Raw genomic sequence first — 19959 nt, 5'->3', positions numbered from 1 at the left:
CTGATGAGGACAAGCACTGACATACTGTGACATGCACAGTGTTTTCCAACACTGACCTACAGACAGTCCAAGAATTCTATGCTCAATACAATGTTTTTAAAAGGTTTATTAAATACTGAATAATAGCAGACGCACAGCAGTGTATAGCATCTTTATTTTAATATTGTCAATGCAACAACACTGCAAATCGAAGCAAACAAACCATCAAACTTGTTGCAGTTTGTGTGTCACAAACAAATTCAACGGTAACATAATTATTGAAATCACTGTCACACTTCTGATACTTGCACAGTAATTGACAAGGTCTCTGTGAATGTACTCCAATCACAGTGACTAGAACTACATGGGAAAAGCATGGTACCTGAAATATGTCATGGATTTCAAAATTGAATGAGGCACAATTTTGCATCAAACATAAGGCATTATGAGCTCACAAATGGCAGCGTAATGTTCATATGCATCAAACTTCCTGTGCTCAGTAACGTTCCACACTGTGGCAAAATCCTTCAGGTAGATAAAACGCCGCATGTGACTGAAAGCTCTATCCGATGCTCTCATCATATGCAGTCTATTTCTTATTTTACATATTTACAATCCTTCCTCTGTTCTGTGTTAACACAAAATGACCTTTCAACACATTTTCCATACACTGCATCACATTCAAATATCGTACATTCATACATCCTGTGATGTGTTGCGATGCAAACTATGACACAAGCAATTTATTGTGTGTTGAAGTTGTCCTACACAGTTATGTTCCTATCGTTCTGTCACAGGAGAGCGCTGTAGGTCAGCTGTCTCCCAACAAAACAAAACAAAAAAACATTTATGAGGAGCTCAAGTTACAAGACAACTTAAAAAAAAAACAGTTTGGCCAGCAGCACGGAATAAAACATGCTTATGTGAGGTGATAAAATACCAGAACATTCTCTAAGTGCTATAACAGGCACACTCATAATACAGTATGTTGTAGTCATTGTGACGACGGTCAGGAAGAAACACTTGATATTTGCCTCAAGAAGCACACATCAGTGAGGACAAAGTGCAGATTGCTACAGGGTCCTGTTAAATATGCAATCAAACCATATTACGTGACACTCATCATTGCACAAATGTAGCTAATAGGTTGTGATGCTTCCATACTCTGTATAATACTGAAGGGCTACTGATAGTCTGGCAATGCTTTCTTAGATATTTACTCATAAACATCCATACAGTATAAATATTGATACTTTTTTCCACCTGCCCTATATACATCTGAAACAACAAGCACTAAGAGTGACTGTGAGTACGAATATACAGCTTTTTGAGGACATCTCAATGTTGGTGAGGAATCTGAGAAGGACGTAGCAATTGGGCACAGTTTGATTTTGTTAGGACTGCAGTCTTTCTAAGGGCTTACACTGGCTTTTGGATAAATGTTTCATATGTGATTTTGACTTATTTTACTGTACATGCAGCTCGAATGCTGACGTTATCATTAAAATCAGTTTCTAAACTAAAAGTTGGGGGTTATGAATATGTGTACCCATATTTCATATTTCAAAGGCCTCTTACGTTGCTGTACACATTTACACGACTGGAACATACAATCCCATCAAGAAGGTTGTTGAATCTCATGGTGCTTTAAAATCATTATTTTCTGAGACACATTGTTGGCTTCAAAAGGTTCCGGATTAATCCTGTGGTTATTTGGTTTGGTGGGATTTCCCTAAATGACCAAGCAGGAAGTTAAAGGCTACCACGCCTGTCCTGTGGTTGCACTGGAGCGAGGCGTCTACCTCCACCTACCTTGGAGGTGTCATGGCGTCAGCAAACGTGCTCATGTTTTAAAACAAGAGATACAAAATGATAAATAAAATGTCAGAAATTATTTGCATTATTTACACTGTTTACCCCCACCACATATGCTTTACCGGTAATTGTGTTTGACGTCGTGCCCAAGAAAAATAGAAGACAACTGCGCATTTGGAAAAAGCGTTTCTAAGCATGCACACGACGTGTGATAAAGGTTGTGTAAAAAACTGTTTGCATTACACGTGCACCCAAAACAGAAACGGCACTAACTTGGTTTTGAGTTGTGAATGTTCTGGTCAATGCTCACCTTTGACCTGACTTTGACTTTTGAACACAAAATAACTGAAGAAAAAAAACCAAATCCAAATCCAGTTCCGGTAATAAAATCTATTCTTTCCTTCATAATCTGGTGTGCTGACTGAGGTGCTACATAAACACATGTAGTGTAAATGACATGAACAGATCGGAAGCTTTTGTCTCTAGGATAAAAAAATATCTTGTGGTAGATTTTCCTAAATAATATACTCATGTGGAGACCGGCATGCGTGTACAAATGTATACACCATGCTGTGGTTCGGGCATTGAGTATACAACCACCGTTACTGTGCAATTTTACATTCCTTAGAATGAACCAATCATTTTGACTAAATGCCTACTCTAACCCACAGCCATGCTTGATGTCCAAAGCTTGACAGGCAAGTGTGTGTTACAGTTGAGATTCATCACTTTACAGTTTCACCTCCTTCACGTAATTCCCAGGGAAAGTCCCAAACTGATTTGTCCTCTTTGAGGTACCTGGAAATAAACAGAAACAGGAATCAGAGCTTTGCTTTGTTAACTCACAGAAGACAATGAACAGTATTGATATAAAGTGTGGGAAATGACAGTTTTGATGAATCCCTCACTTGTTTTAAATAACCCAATATGACATATGGCAGTGCAGTGATGTATCAGTACCCTTGCGCATTATAGGTTTGCAGAGCTCATTCAGGAGAATCCCTATATGAGAGTTTCTCAACCTTTATTGAGCGAAGGCACATATTTCACCTGGTAAAAACTTTCACGGCACACCACTTCGCAAAACGATTCACAAAAAGTGGATTGACAGCTTAATTATGTACCTTTACCTCTAGTGGAAGAGGATTTCATTGTTTTATTTACCCGTTGATATACATGCTTGCCATACATAAATTAACAAAAAAAAAACAATTGGAAAATAATATATTTTTGTCTAAGTGATTGACATTGGATAATTTTCCGCGGCACACCTGACGATCTCTCAAGGCACACTGGTTGAGAATCACTGCCCTATATGGACGCACTTTATGTGACATAGTAAGACTGACTGCATTTGTCAGGAATGCGAGGCCTGCGGTACATACCAACAAACCAGCCGTCATCACACTTCTCCATGACGCTGACGAGATCGCCCTCCTGCAGCTCGAGCTCGTCTTCGTTCTGCGGCGCATAACCGTACAGCGCTTGGAAACTGGAGCGGAGCAGAGGAGACACTGGTAAACACTACGCACAAGGCGGACATCTGAGACCGGAGACGAAGATTTGAGTCAAACCGATGACAAATCACATACTGTCAGCCTTCACCTCAAAAAATGTATACCAGTGAGCATGTTCGATTAGCTGCCTCCCATTCTAAAAGTGGATGACGTTATAGCTGCAAAGGAGGGACCACCCCCATTTATGCTTCCATGTTCACTTCCTAGATGTGTAATGACCACAAGTCCCAATAATTCTGTCCACATGGTGTCAATGTGAGACCCAAATGTACACGCTGGTAGATCCTACTCACATTCCACAGTTGAGACGGCTGGGCTCTGGGCTGCTGCTGTGGGACAGGGGTTGCTGGGAAATGATGAGAGATTGTTTACTGGGGTGGGAGTGCAGTCTATGAAGTGCGTTGAGAGGGTGGTGGGACAACGTGCCGCAGTACCTCACTGAGGTCTCAGCTATATTCAAGATCTCATTACACACTGCCTCCTAGTAGTGGATGCGGGTGAGTCCCAGCAGAGGTTTAGGTTGAAAGGTGGGGAGTAAAGGAAGGAGTTAAAGAAAGAGTGAGGAGGCACAATTGAGGCAGGAAGTAGAGGCCCAGTAAGTAGAAGGGAGGAAAAGGAAGTGATCCGTTAAAAGCCACAGAGAAGCAGATGATGGTGGAGACCAGGAAGGAGAGCATGGAAAGGCAAGACACCAGTGTGAGTTCACGTACAGGGAAAATGAAATATTAGTTTATGTATTTGAATTGAGAATATATTATCTGCATGCAGTATTAAAAAGATGGAGATGCAGTTCTTGAATATTGCATTTTAATGTCACGTAGCAATGTGAGCATTAATAAGGATGACTCAAAACATATAGTGGGTGAATAAAGGCAATGAGTTAAAGCTTAACAGTAAAATAAAATTCAATTACAAAGTAGACAGAATTGAAATCAAACATGGAATGATAAAGGCGCTTACCGCGAATGAGTTGACGTTGTTGTTGTCGTGGATATCAAACAGCATGACGGGACTTCTGGAGTTGCGTCCATGATGGTCAATGTCATTCCGCGCAAGCTGTAAGACAAAGCGCATCACACTAGTGGGGAATCTTCACAATAAAAGCTTACTCCTAGGAAGAGCTCTTTTTCAAAGGGTTTTGAATCCATTTCGATTTTTCTGAAAGAACAAGAGCTGCAAATTCATCCAAGATTAATTGTGTCCCGATAAAACGATAGATCTCTCTCGGTCCAAACATGGTCAACAAAATACAGTCTGCACTCAACAGAACGACATGGCAAGATTGACTTCTGTCATTCATTGTTTTGGAAAAGAGCTCTATTTATCAATTCTTTAATTATGTAAATTATATTCTACAAATTCCTATGCAGCTATAATGTGAATGACCCTTCACCAAACAATCAGATTGAGATGCATGACAGGTTGCAGTCAATGTTGACTTCATTGGCAACTAAGAAAAAATCTACACACACAAGCACCTATCGCCATTAACACTTGTGTGTTAGTTGCACACAACATGCACGCCTGTAAACGACAGTATTGGGATGAGGTTTCTATTCTAAGCCAATAGTCAAAACACTCATGTTAGACACGTCCTCCACACACAAATGTTAGCCGCACTATCAGCAAAGAGCATATGGAAGGGTCACAAGATCCCAGAGTGAGCCTGAACTATAATCACGGCACACCATGCAGAAGGTACCTCTGCAGGGCTATTTTGTCTGTTCCCAGGGGCGGCACAGCTACTGCCCCCGTTCCCCTCTGCACCTTCCCCCTCCGCCCTAAGCCAGCCTTCCAACACTGGCCCGCCACAGGGGCTAATGCTACGTGACAGATGGGGTGAGGGTGGGGAGAGTAGGAAGCCCTCCCCCCGAGGGGGAGTAAAAGTGAGGAAAGGAGTGGCGGAATTGGGCCTGGGTGGGTACGGCGGCGGCAGAGGGGAGGCAGATGGCGAGGTCATGGGAGAGATGCAGTATGGGCTGCCGGCGATGGGCGGCACAGGGCTGGCGGAGAAAGGAGGGGGCAGGTATTCGCCGCAGCGGTAAGACACAGTGGGCAGAGGAGGCAAGGGGGGGGTCGGGGCGGCAGGTGGGCTTCCACCTCCCACGGTCAGAGAGATCCACTCGGAGGAGACAGCGTGGACCTCAGGGGACACGGAACGGCAGGGGGAGCGGGGGAGTGGCAGTGGAGAAGTGGTCAGGCGATTACGGTACAACTTTTTATGGGAGCAGAGGCGGGTGTGAGAGGAAGAAAATGAAGAAGAAGATGAGACCACTTGACGAGAGAGGAGAATGAACATTAAAAGTTGGGTGTCAAGGTGTCAATCGATGAGATCAAACTTTGTGAACTTCAGTAGGTCCTTACCTGAGGGGAGGCATTGGTGCTGCGCTGTGGCGAGGAGCAGAGAGGCGGGTCGGGGTAATCCAAGCCATTTTTGACACGTGGCCGTTTGTGCACTTCCACATAGGTGACGGGGAAGATGCCTTGGCGGTTTGTGCCGGAGATTTTGCCTTCATACCAGTTCTCATCCACTCTACGAATCAGCGTGATCCTTTCTCCCTGCACACATTTTTGAGCTGTAAATCACAGGGTCCGACATTAACAGTGGCCCGATGGCCCGGGACCATGACATGACTGTGTTGGGTCACCCCAAGTTCACAATGTTGGCCCAACAGGTGCCACCGGTGCAAATATCACATCGCTGGTGTTGGGCCGAAACCTCCGATGTCACAATTTGATCAATTTTACATTTTTTTCACAAATCTATACAATTGGTCAGTTACTTTACAACTTATTGACACATCTAAAGTGTTGAAAATGGCTTGCTCTCTTTCATGATCCAATGTTAATGGTTGAAGAAATATGCTGTTTTTGGGGTCCCCGGAAAAGTGATGATTTTTGGAGGTATAAGAATGCCAGGTGCCAGGAACATATGAATGAGAAAGCAACGCGTTCTTGCTATTTTTAATATGTAATATTCAATATTTTGAAATGTATCCATTGACAACGGATCAATCATCTGTGCACATTCACTGACAAATTGTGCGCTATGTAGTCATGTGCGTTTTGGCCACTGAGTCTACACTATTTCACTATTTCATTCACAGGCAGGCCTGCATATACAAGTACATTTCATTAACTCATTCACTGCCATTGACAAATGTACTTGTCTTTTCACAGTCCAGCCATTCAATCCCAGGATTTTATTTATATTTTTTTCACATTTTTTTCAAACGTTAGTGTAAAAGAGGGTCTGAAAATGTCTGGCAGTGAATGAGTTAAGCATTATTTGAAATCACAATATCTATATATTAAGGAGTGGCGCGCATGGATATTTTTAAAATATATTATATTGTATTTTGTTGAAGTATTGCTTTAAATCAGGGCCAGTGGTGGTTCTGGCAGGCCCACCAACCAAAGGCTTAATATTGGACCCTTAATATTGGACTCTATATGGTTGCATCAAATTCAATTGGATTTTGTGTAAGGTCTGGAAGTGCTTCCACACATTCACGTCATCATACCTTTCTGAACGACATCTCCACCACTGTGTCTCCTGCGAAGTTAAAGCGGGCAACAGCGTCACCGTATTCCAGAACCTGCACTGGGACACTTTTCTTAGGCTGTGCTTTCTCTGTGGGGGGCAGGAGCTGTGCAATTACGGGAACACAAAACAAATCGAACTGAGCAAGAAAAACACAGTATAGGACGGATTACAAAAAAAAAACCAGACAAATAAAATAACGGTAAAGCGTCGCGAGTCGCAGTACCTCAACGTAGCTTCGAGGGAAAATCCCAACTCTTCCATGATGCTCCCCTTCATACCAGTTCTGATCCACCTGTCTAATGATGTACACAATGTCGCCCTTCTGAAATGGTAATTCCCTAAAAGATGTTGCAGACAGATTTAATTTCATAAAATGACAGACATTGTATTTGATAAATAACTACATAAAACTTCTGCTCATCGATGTTGGCCGAATATGATTTTTTGGTGTGATTTTGAGGAATAACGTCATTGGAATTTACTCATTTTATCAACCGATTGCCCCAGCATCTACCAACACTAATACAAGAACATTACTCCTAAAACTGTCTACATTAAGTGAATGCATTAGCATAATTTGATACAGCGTCTCTTCTAGATAATGTACATCACTCAATAAGTTTTATTGGGAAATTGACCTCAAGCTATTAAACATTATGAGGATTTAGATTCTTGAGCTCTCATTTTTACCCTTCACATGCATTGTCATTGTACACTCTTGATTATGTGCGCTTACTTAAGCGTTTCCGCTCTGAAGTCGAAGCGTGCCATGGCTGGGGTTCTCTGCGTAGACACACATGAGGAAAACACACAAGTAAATATGTTGAAAGGAGACAACCAATTGAAACCAGGCCCCAGATGTCTTAATTACATGTTTGTGTCATACCTCTGTGAAAATACCCCACGCAATTGTAGACATTTTACAGAATATTTCTGGTGTAATTGGTGAAATGGTCTTGTTTTAGGAGCGAATCTGTCAAATGCAAGTGAGCCAATCCTCATCCCGCCTTACATAATGCTGGGCCAATTTTAAGCTCGGCTTTCGTTAGAAGAGCCCAGATTGTGGAAAACTAGTGCCTTTATCTTAAAAACAATGAAATCATTTTTCATGGTGCCCACGGGCACCTGGTAGCCACCAAAGACGACATGACTAGCCCGCAGGCCTGTTCTAAAAATAACTCACCAGTAATCGGATATTGTGATTTCCTAGGAATGTTTTGGATGTGAAAATGTGAGATTTATAGAAATAGTGTTGCATGTTGATATTTATCTGATTTCTTATTAATAACTACATCATAAAAAGACTGTTTGAACAAATGTTCTATTCCAACAGCGGATGTCAAGATCTTTGCATTAATCAGTACCCAAGAGGTAGCCCTCAGTTTCAAACAGGTTGGTGACCTCTGATTAAGATTGTCAAATAGGTGATTGAATGTTGCCTTATTTAGCTACATACGAGGGTGAAAGATTAGAAACCCCCCCAATAACATGTAGTTCAGTTCTACACCACTGTAAAATACAACCAGAAAAATAAACCTGATTATATAAATATACCTGACAGTTTTGATCAAAACTCACTAGTATTACCTTTCTAAAAGCTGAAATTTTACGCCGGATGAAGTGTGTATGGTGAGTGTATATACGGTATACAGTGGCCGATTACCCATCCGTATTGCGATTCGATTACACATCCAACGACTAAAAATGTAGATTCTATTGCTGCTCGCACTCTAATGTTCTGACCGGCAGGAAAGAGCCATACAAGTATGCAGAATAACTGCTGACAAGACATCACCAAAACCCCAATAGCTCCCCACCATCAGCCACCCCTGCGCTCGCCATTCCCGCCCAAGCCTGACTCATATGCTAACTGACAAAAGTGCTGCTGTGTTTTTCCTGTTAGCAACAGACATGGCCTGCATTGTACCTCAATGCCTGATTTCCGTTTCTCTGTGTTATCTGTGATGTTGAGCAGGTCTCCAAAGCGCTCATTGGTGATGAACTGGTGATGTGTTGGGACGATGCCAGTGTGACGTCTTGATGCTATGTCAGCTTCTTCCTGTTCCCGCTTGAGCCGCCGCTGCTCCTCCAACATTTTCTGCCGAGGAAACAGACTGGACTGTTTTTCTCTCTAGATAAGGCCCCAACTAAACAGTGACACAGTAATGGAGTTGTTCAACAAATGCCTCCTTGTTCTACTTTCTAGCACGCCGCTAACCCTTTGGTCATTATGTATAAATTAGGGCTGTCAAAATTAACTATGTTAAAATTAAAATTACTTTAACTATGGAGATTAATTTTCATTTGATAACGCACTAAAAAAAAAAATTAACTCAGTTAACTCAGTTTCATTTACTTCCTGTTGCAGCTGTGACCTCTGCTCACTGTAAACGAACTTAGTCACTGTCGCAAAGACGGACTTTTACGTAGTTTTACTTTGAAAAGTTGCTCGAGGGCTCATTGGAGAAATCCAAAATAATTTGTGCACTTTGCAAAGCCAAGTTCAAATACCATATTAGTTGTACGTCTTTGGTGTATCGTTCAACTGTTGTATTTCACAGGAAAAGAATCGTATTCAAGGATCAAAGAAAGCTATTACAACAGTCTTTGAATCAAAATATACTTTGATTTTCTTCTCACATTAATTCCAAGATTTTACTCAAGTAAATATCGGTTCCAAGCTTCGTAAAACATTGTAGTTGAAAAGTGCGATTGATCGCGATTAATTATGGAAATTTTTGCGATTAATTAGTTAAAAATGTTTTAATTGTTTGACATCAGTAGTATGAATGTAAACAAACAAACAAAAAAAATCACCTCTTTGTCGCCATGACGCCTCCTCAGAACTTCATCCTGGCTCTCTCCTTGTGCTGGGGACGAGTCTAACAAAAAGAAACAAAAAGGGATTGACACTGTGAGGAATTTGCTGCTTAGAGACAAACACAATAGAAGAAAACATTGCGGAAATAAGATCATATTGCAGTCAAATCTCTGATTCCAATGAGTAAAATAAAAACATAAGCATAGGATAATGACTAATTATCCTATCCTAATACCAACATAATGCCTCTCACACGAAACCAAAACCAAAACCCACACTAAATAAACTTCATTAAGCATGCACAGAGGAGAAAAGGAATGAATACAGAATGATCAAATGTGTTCATGAAGAAAAATTAAGAGATTCAGGAAACACAAAAAAGCAACCTAATAAGTGTTGGCCAAAAATGCAACTAGGTTGTGGCACTATTGATGGCGTTGTTCTACAAGCCTCGACACATTTGATTACTACATTGGATTGCAGCACTTTGTTTGCAGTTGCCTTTTGTGTCCCAGCAAGGGTCACGACAAACACATTTATATCATATTCCTGATTTATTTTGTACACTAAGCTGGTACCAGCTTATTAGTAGACAAACAAAGCAGGGTGTATCACAGGGTGGGATATAAAAAGGTGACACTGCTTTGTGTGCGACTCAAATCTGACACGTTACTAAAAAGCTGCCTGAACCTCCTACAGTCACTCTTGTGCGTAGATGGAACCAGAGTGATTGACATTTGAATGGAAGCGCATCAAACACCACACGCAAAATGGCATGGAGGCTTCACTGTCACTTTGTAAAAACACCACTCAGAATAAAGATGGATGGCGGTGCGCTGAAACGGGGAGACAAGGTGAGGAGTCGAGCTGAATGAGTGAGCACAGAAGAAGAGAGGAGGATGACAGTTGGGATGGAATGGAGATAGCCACCTCTGTGGTGAGCTGCCAGCGGCCGCAGAAGGTTCCCGTTGGCGTCCAAGCCCTGTCCATTACTCAGCTGCTCAGAGTTGTCTCCCTCTCCGTTACTCAGCCTCTCCAGGACCTCCAGGGAGGACAGACGCTGAGGTATGAGAGGTTTGAGTTCAGGAGATGTGCTGCGGGGTCTCTGAGTGCCTGTTATCGCTTTAGTGGCTGAAAGCGTCCTGCGAGGCCGTTGGGAGTGGAGGCTCTTCCGTAACCTGAAAGGGGCGGGGCCCATGAGCAAGAGATTCCCAGGCAGCATGGTCTTCATCTCTAGCCGCGCTGGTTTCTCTTGCTGAGCGGTGGCCTGTTGTCTCTCGTGCCTGAGGATAGTAGTGAAGCGGGTGTAGGAAGCCGGACAGGAGCCTTTGCATTTGGTGGGCTTAAGGGGGAAGTGATGGTGGTTGAGATGGGGCAGGTGGTGGTGGTGCAGTGGGAAAGACATTGGAGGCAGGGTGGAGGGGCTCTTCGTTCCACAAGGAGCGGCGCGGCTCTGCTCCGTGGAGCTCTTCTTGAAGATTTGTGCGACCTCGGGATCGGTGCGAGGAGCCGACTCGGCCCCGACCTGGCCTCCGTCCTCTGAGGGGGAGGCCGCCTCCTCCGCAGTTTGACTGCCTGCTGACAAGGACTCCTGTGTGTCCTTTCCACCTGCCTCCACGGGGGAGCGGGCATCTGTCTGGGAGTTGTCGACAACCAAAAGACTCTCAGCTGACACCGCGGAGGGCAGGTAGAGAGAGGCGGCGCGTTCTGGGCTATGGCTGCGGTTGGAGTTCAGCGTGGGCAACGACGAGGAACGACTGGGTGTCAGACCGGACTGTTGAATGTACATTTCAAACTCGGTGACCCGTGACAAAACAGTGTCCCGTGGAATGTTATCCCCGCCGTCGGCCTCTGACTTCTCACCCCCGTTCGACTTTGAGCCTTCAAAGAGATCAGCCAGGCTGCGGACGCTCCCTGGGGGGCTGCAGCCCACTGAGCTGGGCCGCTGAATGTGATGCATGATCTTGTACAGGCTGGAAAACTCTGACGTGCTCCTCCTCAACGCAGGGGAAACTTCCCTGAGGCCATCGGCGCAGGGGTCCGAATACTGACGCCCATCCCTCACCTCTGTCGCAGCTCTGTCACGATCACATGCACTTGTGTACAGATCCTCACAGCTGTGCGCTTTCGGTTGCCTCACAGGTCGTGTGCTGCTATCCTGGATGTCACCACAAGGCGGCAGCAGCTTGGGCTTGAATTTGGACGGCAAGATTTGGGGTATGCAAGCTTTGGCAGCAGAAAGAGGCTTCTTATTCTTACATTGGTTAGCTATTGCATTACCGGCAAGAACCGATCGACTATTTTTAGAGGGGCAGGGTGAATCTATACAGCCATTCCCACCTTTATAATCCACTGGCAAGCATGCAGGACAACAGAATAAACAGCATATTAGATTACAGTGGTCACAGGGTCACACACAAACACGCTAAAACAGAATTAGCCACATTTCTCGAGTAAAGCAATTGATTCAATTACATGAGGCTGTAGGGCAGACTTGATGCCGTGTGCATCAAGTTATATATGATTACAATCGAAACAGCACAGTGTAAGATGAAAAATTGTGCTCTGTGAAATGCTAATAGAATTGACGTAAACATTGTTGAAGGAGAACATAAAAATGAAACAAAGTGTTAATAGCAATATGCAGTGAAATGTTATGTCATGTTGGAGGCCACGGAGGAATCTGAACTCTGACTGCAGTATCAATGTTCAGAACAACATTGAAAAGGATTGAGTTTGACCTAGTTTACATTCATGTTACAGCTAAGATTTTCCCCACATCCCCTATTAGGGATGTAACCATTCACTCAAGCCCCGTTTCGATTTGATTTTCGATTTTCAGTTCCCGATTTCCAATTCGATTAGATTTTTTAAAAATTGCTACCATCTCTGTGCACTAGTGTGGTTCTGCAGCCATCCACAAACGCAATACGCAATGATGTTTGGCACAAAAGAATAATTTGATCTACACATTCAAAATGTGCTATGCATTTGGAATGAAAAAAACGTTTCAAGACATAATTTTCTAGATTAATTTCATCAAATATACGTTTGATTAATCGAATCGATTAATCGGGGCAAATCGATTTTACATCGATTTTCGATGAATCGTTATATCCCTATCCCCTATGCATGCCCCACATTTGCATTAACATGAGTTATGGCGATGCTTGTTTTTTGGGTGTTTGGAAGTAAAAACTATTTGCCAGAGTCCAAGTAAACCTGACAGTTAGAACACGCTGAGTAATAATACTTGTTAGCTTTCTGAACTATCGTGATCCAGATGGGAGCAGGAAATGACACAACACTTTCACATGCTGTGACACAAGTTTTCAGGATAAGTGAACCATCTGCCATTTTTCATCTGCTGCACTAATAAACAAAGATGGGAGATGTCCACTAGATATTATAAAACAAAGCATGTGGCGAGTTATCTGGGTCTCTAATAAAAATGCCTTCATAAAGAAGGAAGAGGAGTCTCTGTTCTTTAAAACATGATGATAAAGAAAGTCTTTCTTTCATGAGCGTGTGGCAGCTTTGGTACATTCATTCAACTGTGAGCCTGGTGAACAGTGACTGAGTTGAACGGTAAAGGTCGGACGTCTGGCTGGATACTGAACCGTGTGTTTGTCATTTGACTAGAGTAGCAAATGCATTTAAAGCACGAGTCTCGAAATTGACTGTGTGGAAGCTGGGACACGACTCTCTTTATATACTTTATATTCCCTTCAAACAAGGAGCTATTCTTCCAAACATGTCCCCAGTAAAATTTATAATGCCTGTCAAATTCTCAACATTTGAAAAAAAAGTCTCTTATCACAGGCTAAAAGAAATGGAACAAAACAAATTTACTATGTGTATGCAGGATCATAAGATTGAAAATCAAACGAAAAAGTTTAATCTGGATTTGAGATCATTTACATTTGTTTACATGCCTATGTTTCTATATTACAATTTAAAACATATTCGCAAATAAAAGATTTATCCAGGTCAAGAATGACATTCTTTATTGAAAACATTTCCACTATTATATCAGGAACATGTGTCAACTTCAACTTTTTTTTGCCTTTCAAATTCAGTTAAATACATTCGTTAAGCACATTTCAGTTGTATTTAACTTCTAGAAACAATAGATTTGCAAGTAACCTTTTAGAATTTTTATTTAGGTACAATCCTTCATGTGCAACACATTTGAACTGAATCATTATGAAAGTAGTTATTCATTTTCCGAAATGTCGATGTTGTATTTGATTAACACTGGGTCTTACTACTTTTCTGTATTTTAATGGTGATCATTATGATGATGCTTGGGGAGGCAAGTATTTTTTTAGGTTGCACTTTGTGTAAAATGTTTGCCAACCACTAGACTAGACAATACAAAAGCCATGTATCATTAAAATAAAGAACGAGAGTGACTAAACGTTTGGAAAACAAATATACTGCATACAGTACTGCAATAATTATCTGGGGTTAAAGTTAAGCCCTCCCCCCCACAGGTTGAGCCTTGGAAGAGGTCTTTGCTCGCTGATCAGTTTTGTTTACATTGCAACGTAGAGACAATTGAACTGTATGCCGCGGTGCGATGTGATGTAACTGTGCTGGATCATGCGTCTGATCAGCCCATTCTCTCGCTTCCTTGCATTCCATCTTGTCCCCTCCCACAGTGTTTGCCTCTCTGGCCATGTGCTCAGACATTCCTGCCACTGACCTCACACTGACAGCTGACTTCCTCCGGCCTGCCCACCCTCTGTGTCCCTCCTGTTTGTCTCCCCCCCCCCCCACTGCACTGCCTGTTTTTCAAGCCCTTGTTTATCTCACTCATCCCTTCTCATCCATCCCCTCCCTGGCTCTCTCTTCTATGACCATGGAAGACACTGAAGTCCTGCCCAGCCTAAACCTGCCTAGCGACCGGAACTAGAAGGGAAAAACTCCCCAAGGTTAGCATCCATAGACTTAAAATGGAAGTCAACCCAAATGCATTTTTTTCAAGAATATGCTCCCAGCAGGCTCACTAGTTGAAACAGGGCATTCTGATTAATTTTGCGTTTGTGGAATATAAATTAAGCAGCAAAATGCACTTGTTTTTAGCCATCTCTGGGGGCGGCCATTTTGTCTTCAGTCGATTGAAAATCACATCGCAACTGCTCACAACGACCAATCACGGCTGACCTGTTCTCTGAATCTAAACCGTGATTGGTCGTTGTGAGCAGTTGTGATGTCATTTTCAGTCGACACAAGGCAAAATGGCCGCCCCCATAGATGGCTATAAACGAGTGGATTAACACTTATTCCACAAACGCAATATTAATCAGAATGCCCTGTTTCAACTAGTGGGCTTGCTCAGAACATATTCTTGAAAAAAATATGTTTGGGTTGACTTCCGCTTTAAAAAGACAACCTCACTTTGTCCTTCCTAAGTTTTCCAAAGCAGATGTCCAGTAACGTTACCATCCATGTCATTAGTAATAAATCAAAAGTGACTGGGGATGAATGCTGTGGGATGATTGGCTAAAGCTTGTGAAGGCTGGAAGCAAAGATGTGTGGACTCCAGCCGAACCGAAACACATGTTGATCATCAATGTTTTTAGAGCTTTTCGCTTCTGTCTCGTTTTACACAAAAGACCTATGGTGCTGTCTGACCGTGATGTCCATGCGCATCCATACACACTTGTGTCCAAGTAAATTGGCTGCTCTATACCTTTCGAGGAGGACGAGCTGCCATGGCGCTTGTTTAGGGCTCGCAGACCTTGTAAGGGAATGTCACCGCCTTCCAGAACAGTCTTGTAAACGTGACGGTCACATTCTGGAGCCGCGGGCTCATTTTCGGATGATCCTCCATCCTTCTCCACCTCACTGTGTCCAGACTGGCTCGAGGAGCTAGACAGTGGAATGCAGATAACAAATTAAAGAAGTGAATTCAGTCAGAGGAGTGTTGTTGATGATAAACAGAACCCCGCTAATTTGGCAGTGGGCTTCCATATGGTTCTTATTTAGGATGTCTTCAGGTAATTCCTGTCTTGGGAGACTTGCGAGAGTTAAAGTGGAAGTCAACCCAAACATTTTTTTTTTTCCAAGAATATGCTCCCAGCAGGCCCACTAGTTGAAACACTGCATTTTGGTTAATTTTGCGTTTGTGGAATATAAGTTAAGCAGCAAAATGCGCTCGTTTTTAGCCATCTCTAAACTGGGCCTGCTGGGAACATATTCTTGAAAAAAATATGTTTGGGTTGACTTACGCTTTAAATAATGAGAACTTGAGTGCAGAATTTAGAGGCAGCTCTTTGAGAGAAAGCACGCACAAGCACATATAGCATTCCATAGACGCACATAAATATTCTCTGAGCATAGCGTATCATCCCTTACACCTGCATGACGTCTCATGTTCACTCTCATTTGCCAGCTCACATGCCACTCATGGTGGCTCCCTATTTCAAGACAAACCTGGTCATTGAACCGACGGGGCTTCTGGGATCACTGAGAGTGAACAAATATTTGAAATCTGTCCTCGGCTGTTAAGAGGAAAATTTGGTCTATTGTGAAAGTGGGTTTTACATCCACCAAGTTAGAGTTTTACAAGCTTGGCACCATGCATGGATTCTTTACGCTGCTTGCTCACTACCTTGACAAGAAGCTCTTTCAAAGCGGCTGGAAAAATATGTGAATTCCCGACTGGAGCGAGCCAATAAAATGATGTTGGCTCTCAGTAAGGAGCGCTGTGGTTGAAGTTGAGAAGCAATGTGAGATCCAAGATAACTTCACGAGGAGGTTCTGGGAAGATCAAGACAGGATGCTGCCAGGCCAAAACACTGACCTAAGCTCCACTTTTGCTTTGGATGCAGGGATGACTTCAGAATTTACTGTCAACAGTTTTATTTTGGAACAATACCAGTACTAAGGATAATTAATTATAGAAGCAGCCACTTATTTTACCTGTCAACGCAAATGCCTGTACACACAAGCTACATTCAGTCATGTCATTATACACAGATGTTTTGTGTTTTACAATCAAATACCAACTTCACAGGACATTCTCGAAATAACTTGTTTCAAACAGACGCCAAAGGAGAAAGCACCCTGGTATGTGCCTTTGAACGAAGTTACTCTAGGACCTGAGGTTTTCTTTGGAGGTTTTGTGAGCATGGACTTCCGCCCAAGCAAGCAACCATTAAAAACCTCCTTGAAAATTAAAACCAAATTAGTGACGTTCAAATTCAAGACCATGAATTAGAAAACGCGCGGCTGTGACGACATAATGCGAGTACCAGACGGGTGTTGTTGCGAGCAAAAAAAGGGAGGGAAAAGAACTTTCCCAGTGGATGTTTTACATTTGATTCCAGACAGAGAGGAAGCGAATGAGACAATGGAATTGGCTTTTCTTTAACATCTGATAGCATCTACTTAAATAATCCGGTAGCTGCTTAATTCTTGCATAACACCCTCTAAAGAGGACATAAGCAGTTTGAAGTTATACAGCAGTTGAGCAACTGTAATAATAACGTCATTTAAAAAATGACCTGACACAACAAAAAATCTACAACCCTTGCCGAAAATCAGCAAACATAAACAGAGAACGTCGCGTCCAGTGGTAGTTTACTGCCTAATTCAAAGGTTCCCCTCAGGAAGCAGGAATCCCCCGCTGAAGGCGGGTGCGTGAGCTTTGCAAGGGGGGAACCATCTCACAGTGACATTTATCCCCACAGCATGCCGGAATAATAATTAGCATAGTGGAAGGAGTAAGTGAGCGCAAGTATTTGTATGAGATTGAGAAGCATGAACTCACTAGTTCTTCAGGTCGGAGGCTGTTTCCAGGGGGCTGAAGGAGGGGGCACTCTGCAACAAACCAAACAAAGAAGTCATTGATAGATCCACAGGATGGTCTCCTCCAGCTAGAACAGAGGTAGGCACATTAGCAATGGCCAGATTCTTTTCTCGCTTTTCCTCTCTGTTGTTCACTCGCTGGTGTGGCTTTCGCTCTCCAGCACCCCGGGCTCTTAGCGCTCTCTGGACTGGGCTTGGCACGAAGTAGGAGAACGCATGTGTTTTGGCCCGCGTGCAAGTTAGAGGGGGGGGAAAAAAAACGGCAGAGAGGAGAGTGGAGGAAGGGGAGGGGTGTGTGAGTGGGCGGATGGGTTCGCATCAGTCAGGGGGCGCCCGTGCGGGGAGGGGGCTGTCACGGGCTTAGCCAATGGACTGCTGTCTCCCAGTGAAGCCGTTCTCTTTTGTCTGGTATTGAGTCACTCTCATTACCACTGGAGCAGACCGAAGGACAATTAACCAGCTGGTGGTGCAAACAGGCCGAGTTACACGCTCACACTTTATTTGACACTCGATCACGCACTCATGTGTCCAAAGGCAGACGTGTTGCAAGAATTCAGGAAAAACACATTTAGGAACAGATCGATCAAATGTGGTCAGGGGGCAAAAAACACATCGATGATAAGTGTAAGAGCAGGTGTTATTTGGGAAAAGGTAACATCTCCAAGAGTTGCCATTCACTGCAGCCAGCAGCACTTTGAATGAGGCTACTAATTTTAGGTCACTGTTTCTGCTGCTTTCCTCCTCTCAGACGTCACAGCAGGTAAAAATAACAGACGTGACACGGGCACTCGGAATATGAGCGCAAGTGTTGTTTGCAAATACGATTGCACAATCCCCATCCCAGCCATACCGGCCCTGCTGCTAATACCACATCCACTACTCCACCACGGGCTCTTCTCTAACCGTTGGCCAGACAAGGAGCATTCTCAACACCCCATTTGCCACAACATGCCTTTCTCCTTAGTTGCCAGGGCAGAATGATCATTAATAACCCATCAGAATAAATGCCTGCATGTCTTTATAAGAACAGGACATCAGGCTGGCAGGTCTATGTTCTGATCTATTTATACAGCCAAATGTTCCATGTTAACTTGGAGAGAATGCGCGTGTCATTGAATAATCTCATGCTCTTCCTTGCACCTCAGTGACTTTTGTATCCCCCTGAAGATCCGGCTCACGCACGCACGCACGCGCACTTACAAAGACGCAGAGCTTCAGTGGAAAGTAGCAAGTCACCTTCAGCAGGTGATTTTCTAAAATTCGGGTCACGTTTCCTTAGACAAGTTTTTAAAAAAATGCCATCTGACACTGAAAAATATAACCTCACCCAGAAATTCTTGCTTGACTTGAAAACTACACACACCACTACAAGTCTAGATTGGAAAGCCGTGTATGAATTAAACTGACAAGATGTCAAAGTTTCTGCAGAATTCCATCTTTCCTAACAGGTGTAGCCAGCTATTAAAGAGGCTAGGCTCCCGTGTGCCGATTTCATATTCGAAATAGCCATCATGAGTAGGTCATGGTAACATGAATCCCATTCTTTCCAGCACCTTCTCTACATTGATATCGTCTCACGGAAGCAGCAGCACCCCCAGTGTGAGAGCTATGCGCCACTTATCGCATCTGCGTTAAATGCTTAAAGGTAAAGGTTAAGTGAATAACAGAGGTTAAATATGAAAGCACAAAGATCCGCTGGGCTTACAATGTTGCCTCCTTTAGAGGATGTCAGGTGGTAAGGGGGAGGATGATACTATGATACTCAGCGCTGAGACAGTGTGGCAACAGCCGCCCCCCCGTCTGCATATGCTCGACAGATGGAGTCACTCTGGCGCTTATAGTGGAGCAAAATACTCATCCTGACCAGTGCTATGTGTGGAATTCCAGCTCCCGGTCGTGTACGTATCTCATTGAGACTGTTTGGCCCGGAAATGTCACTGTGTTTTTGAAAACTGCTCCCGACTGCACAATTTCTTAATACTATTCAAGAGCACAACTCTAGCCTTTGTATACAGCTGTCAGTCATATTCCGACAGGCTGGTTGGCTGCTCTGGAGGGCATGATAGTCATGTAATGATAATTCAATTAATTAAGAAGAAATGTTAAGTATAATAGTATAGTCTTGGATTATGTTCAGACAATTCATTTATACATGTACTGCATACTAACATAATAAGCAGTTCTGATAATGGCTGGCTGGACTGATATATTACGTGCTGCTTGATGTTTTATATGTTTAATTTTTTTGTCCTATGTTATGCAAAAATCTTTATGTAAATTCTTCCCTTTGTATGCCATCACGTCGCTATCTCCTTTACATGAGTCGATTTTTCTTCTTTATTCACTCTCATCGGTCATGTCTGCAATTCGCATCTGTTTTTAATGTGACTTTTCCGGAAATTACATTCTTCACGTGTCCTTATTGTTCGGGGTTATAGCGCCACCTGTTGATAGTCTGCAAA

The 19959-nt window shown here is 43.1% G+C and overlaps 1 protein-coding gene across 11 annotated transcripts in view; it reads right to left on the bottom strand.

The window, feature by feature from the left end:
* Positions 1-137: 137 nt before the first annotated feature.
* Positions 138-19959, bottom strand: part of sorbs1 (sorbin and SH3 domain containing 1) — a 45075-nt gene continuing 25253 nt past the window's right edge. For 6 of the 11 annotated variants that reach the window (XM_086044890.1, XM_086044895.1, XM_086044893.1 and 3 more), the window contains 14 exons: positions 17460-17509; positions 15378-15556; positions 10610-12031; positions 9676-9740; positions 8786-8956; positions 7595-7641; positions 7082-7196; positions 6836-6961; positions 5676-5870; positions 5014-5526; positions 4272-4367; positions 3605-3792; positions 3180-3286; positions 138-2592 (listed from right to left, as the gene is read on the bottom strand). In XM_086044890.1, the coding sequence (XP_085901016.1) occupies positions 2525-2592; positions 3180-3286; positions 3605-3792; positions 4272-4367; positions 5014-5526; positions 5676-5870; positions 6836-6961; positions 7082-7196; positions 7595-7641; positions 8786-8956; positions 9676-9740; positions 10610-12031; positions 15378-15556; positions 17460-17509 (3342 nt within the window). In that variant the 3' untranslated portion in view covers positions 138-2524. The remainder of the gene's footprint in view (positions 2593-3179; positions 3287-3604; positions 3793-4271; positions 4368-5013; positions 5527-5675; positions 5871-6835; positions 6962-7081; positions 7197-7594; positions 7642-8785; positions 8957-9675; positions 9741-10609; positions 12032-15377; positions 15557-17459; positions 17510-19959) is intronic. The other 5 variants (XM_086044896.1, XM_086044897.1, XM_086044898.1 and 2 more) reach the window with 5 other exon arrangements.

The sequence above is a fragment of the Filicampus tigris genome, chromosome 11 (genome assembly GCF_054856515.1).
Source record: "Filicampus tigris isolate MCC_2025a chromosome 11, RoL_Ftig_1.0, whole genome shotgun sequence".
Classification (NCBI taxonomy): Eukaryota; Metazoa; Chordata; class Actinopteri; order Syngnathiformes; family Syngnathidae; genus Filicampus; species Filicampus tigris.
Note: the sequence above shows the minus strand (reverse complement) of the source record. Positions and strands in the feature narration are given on the sequence as shown.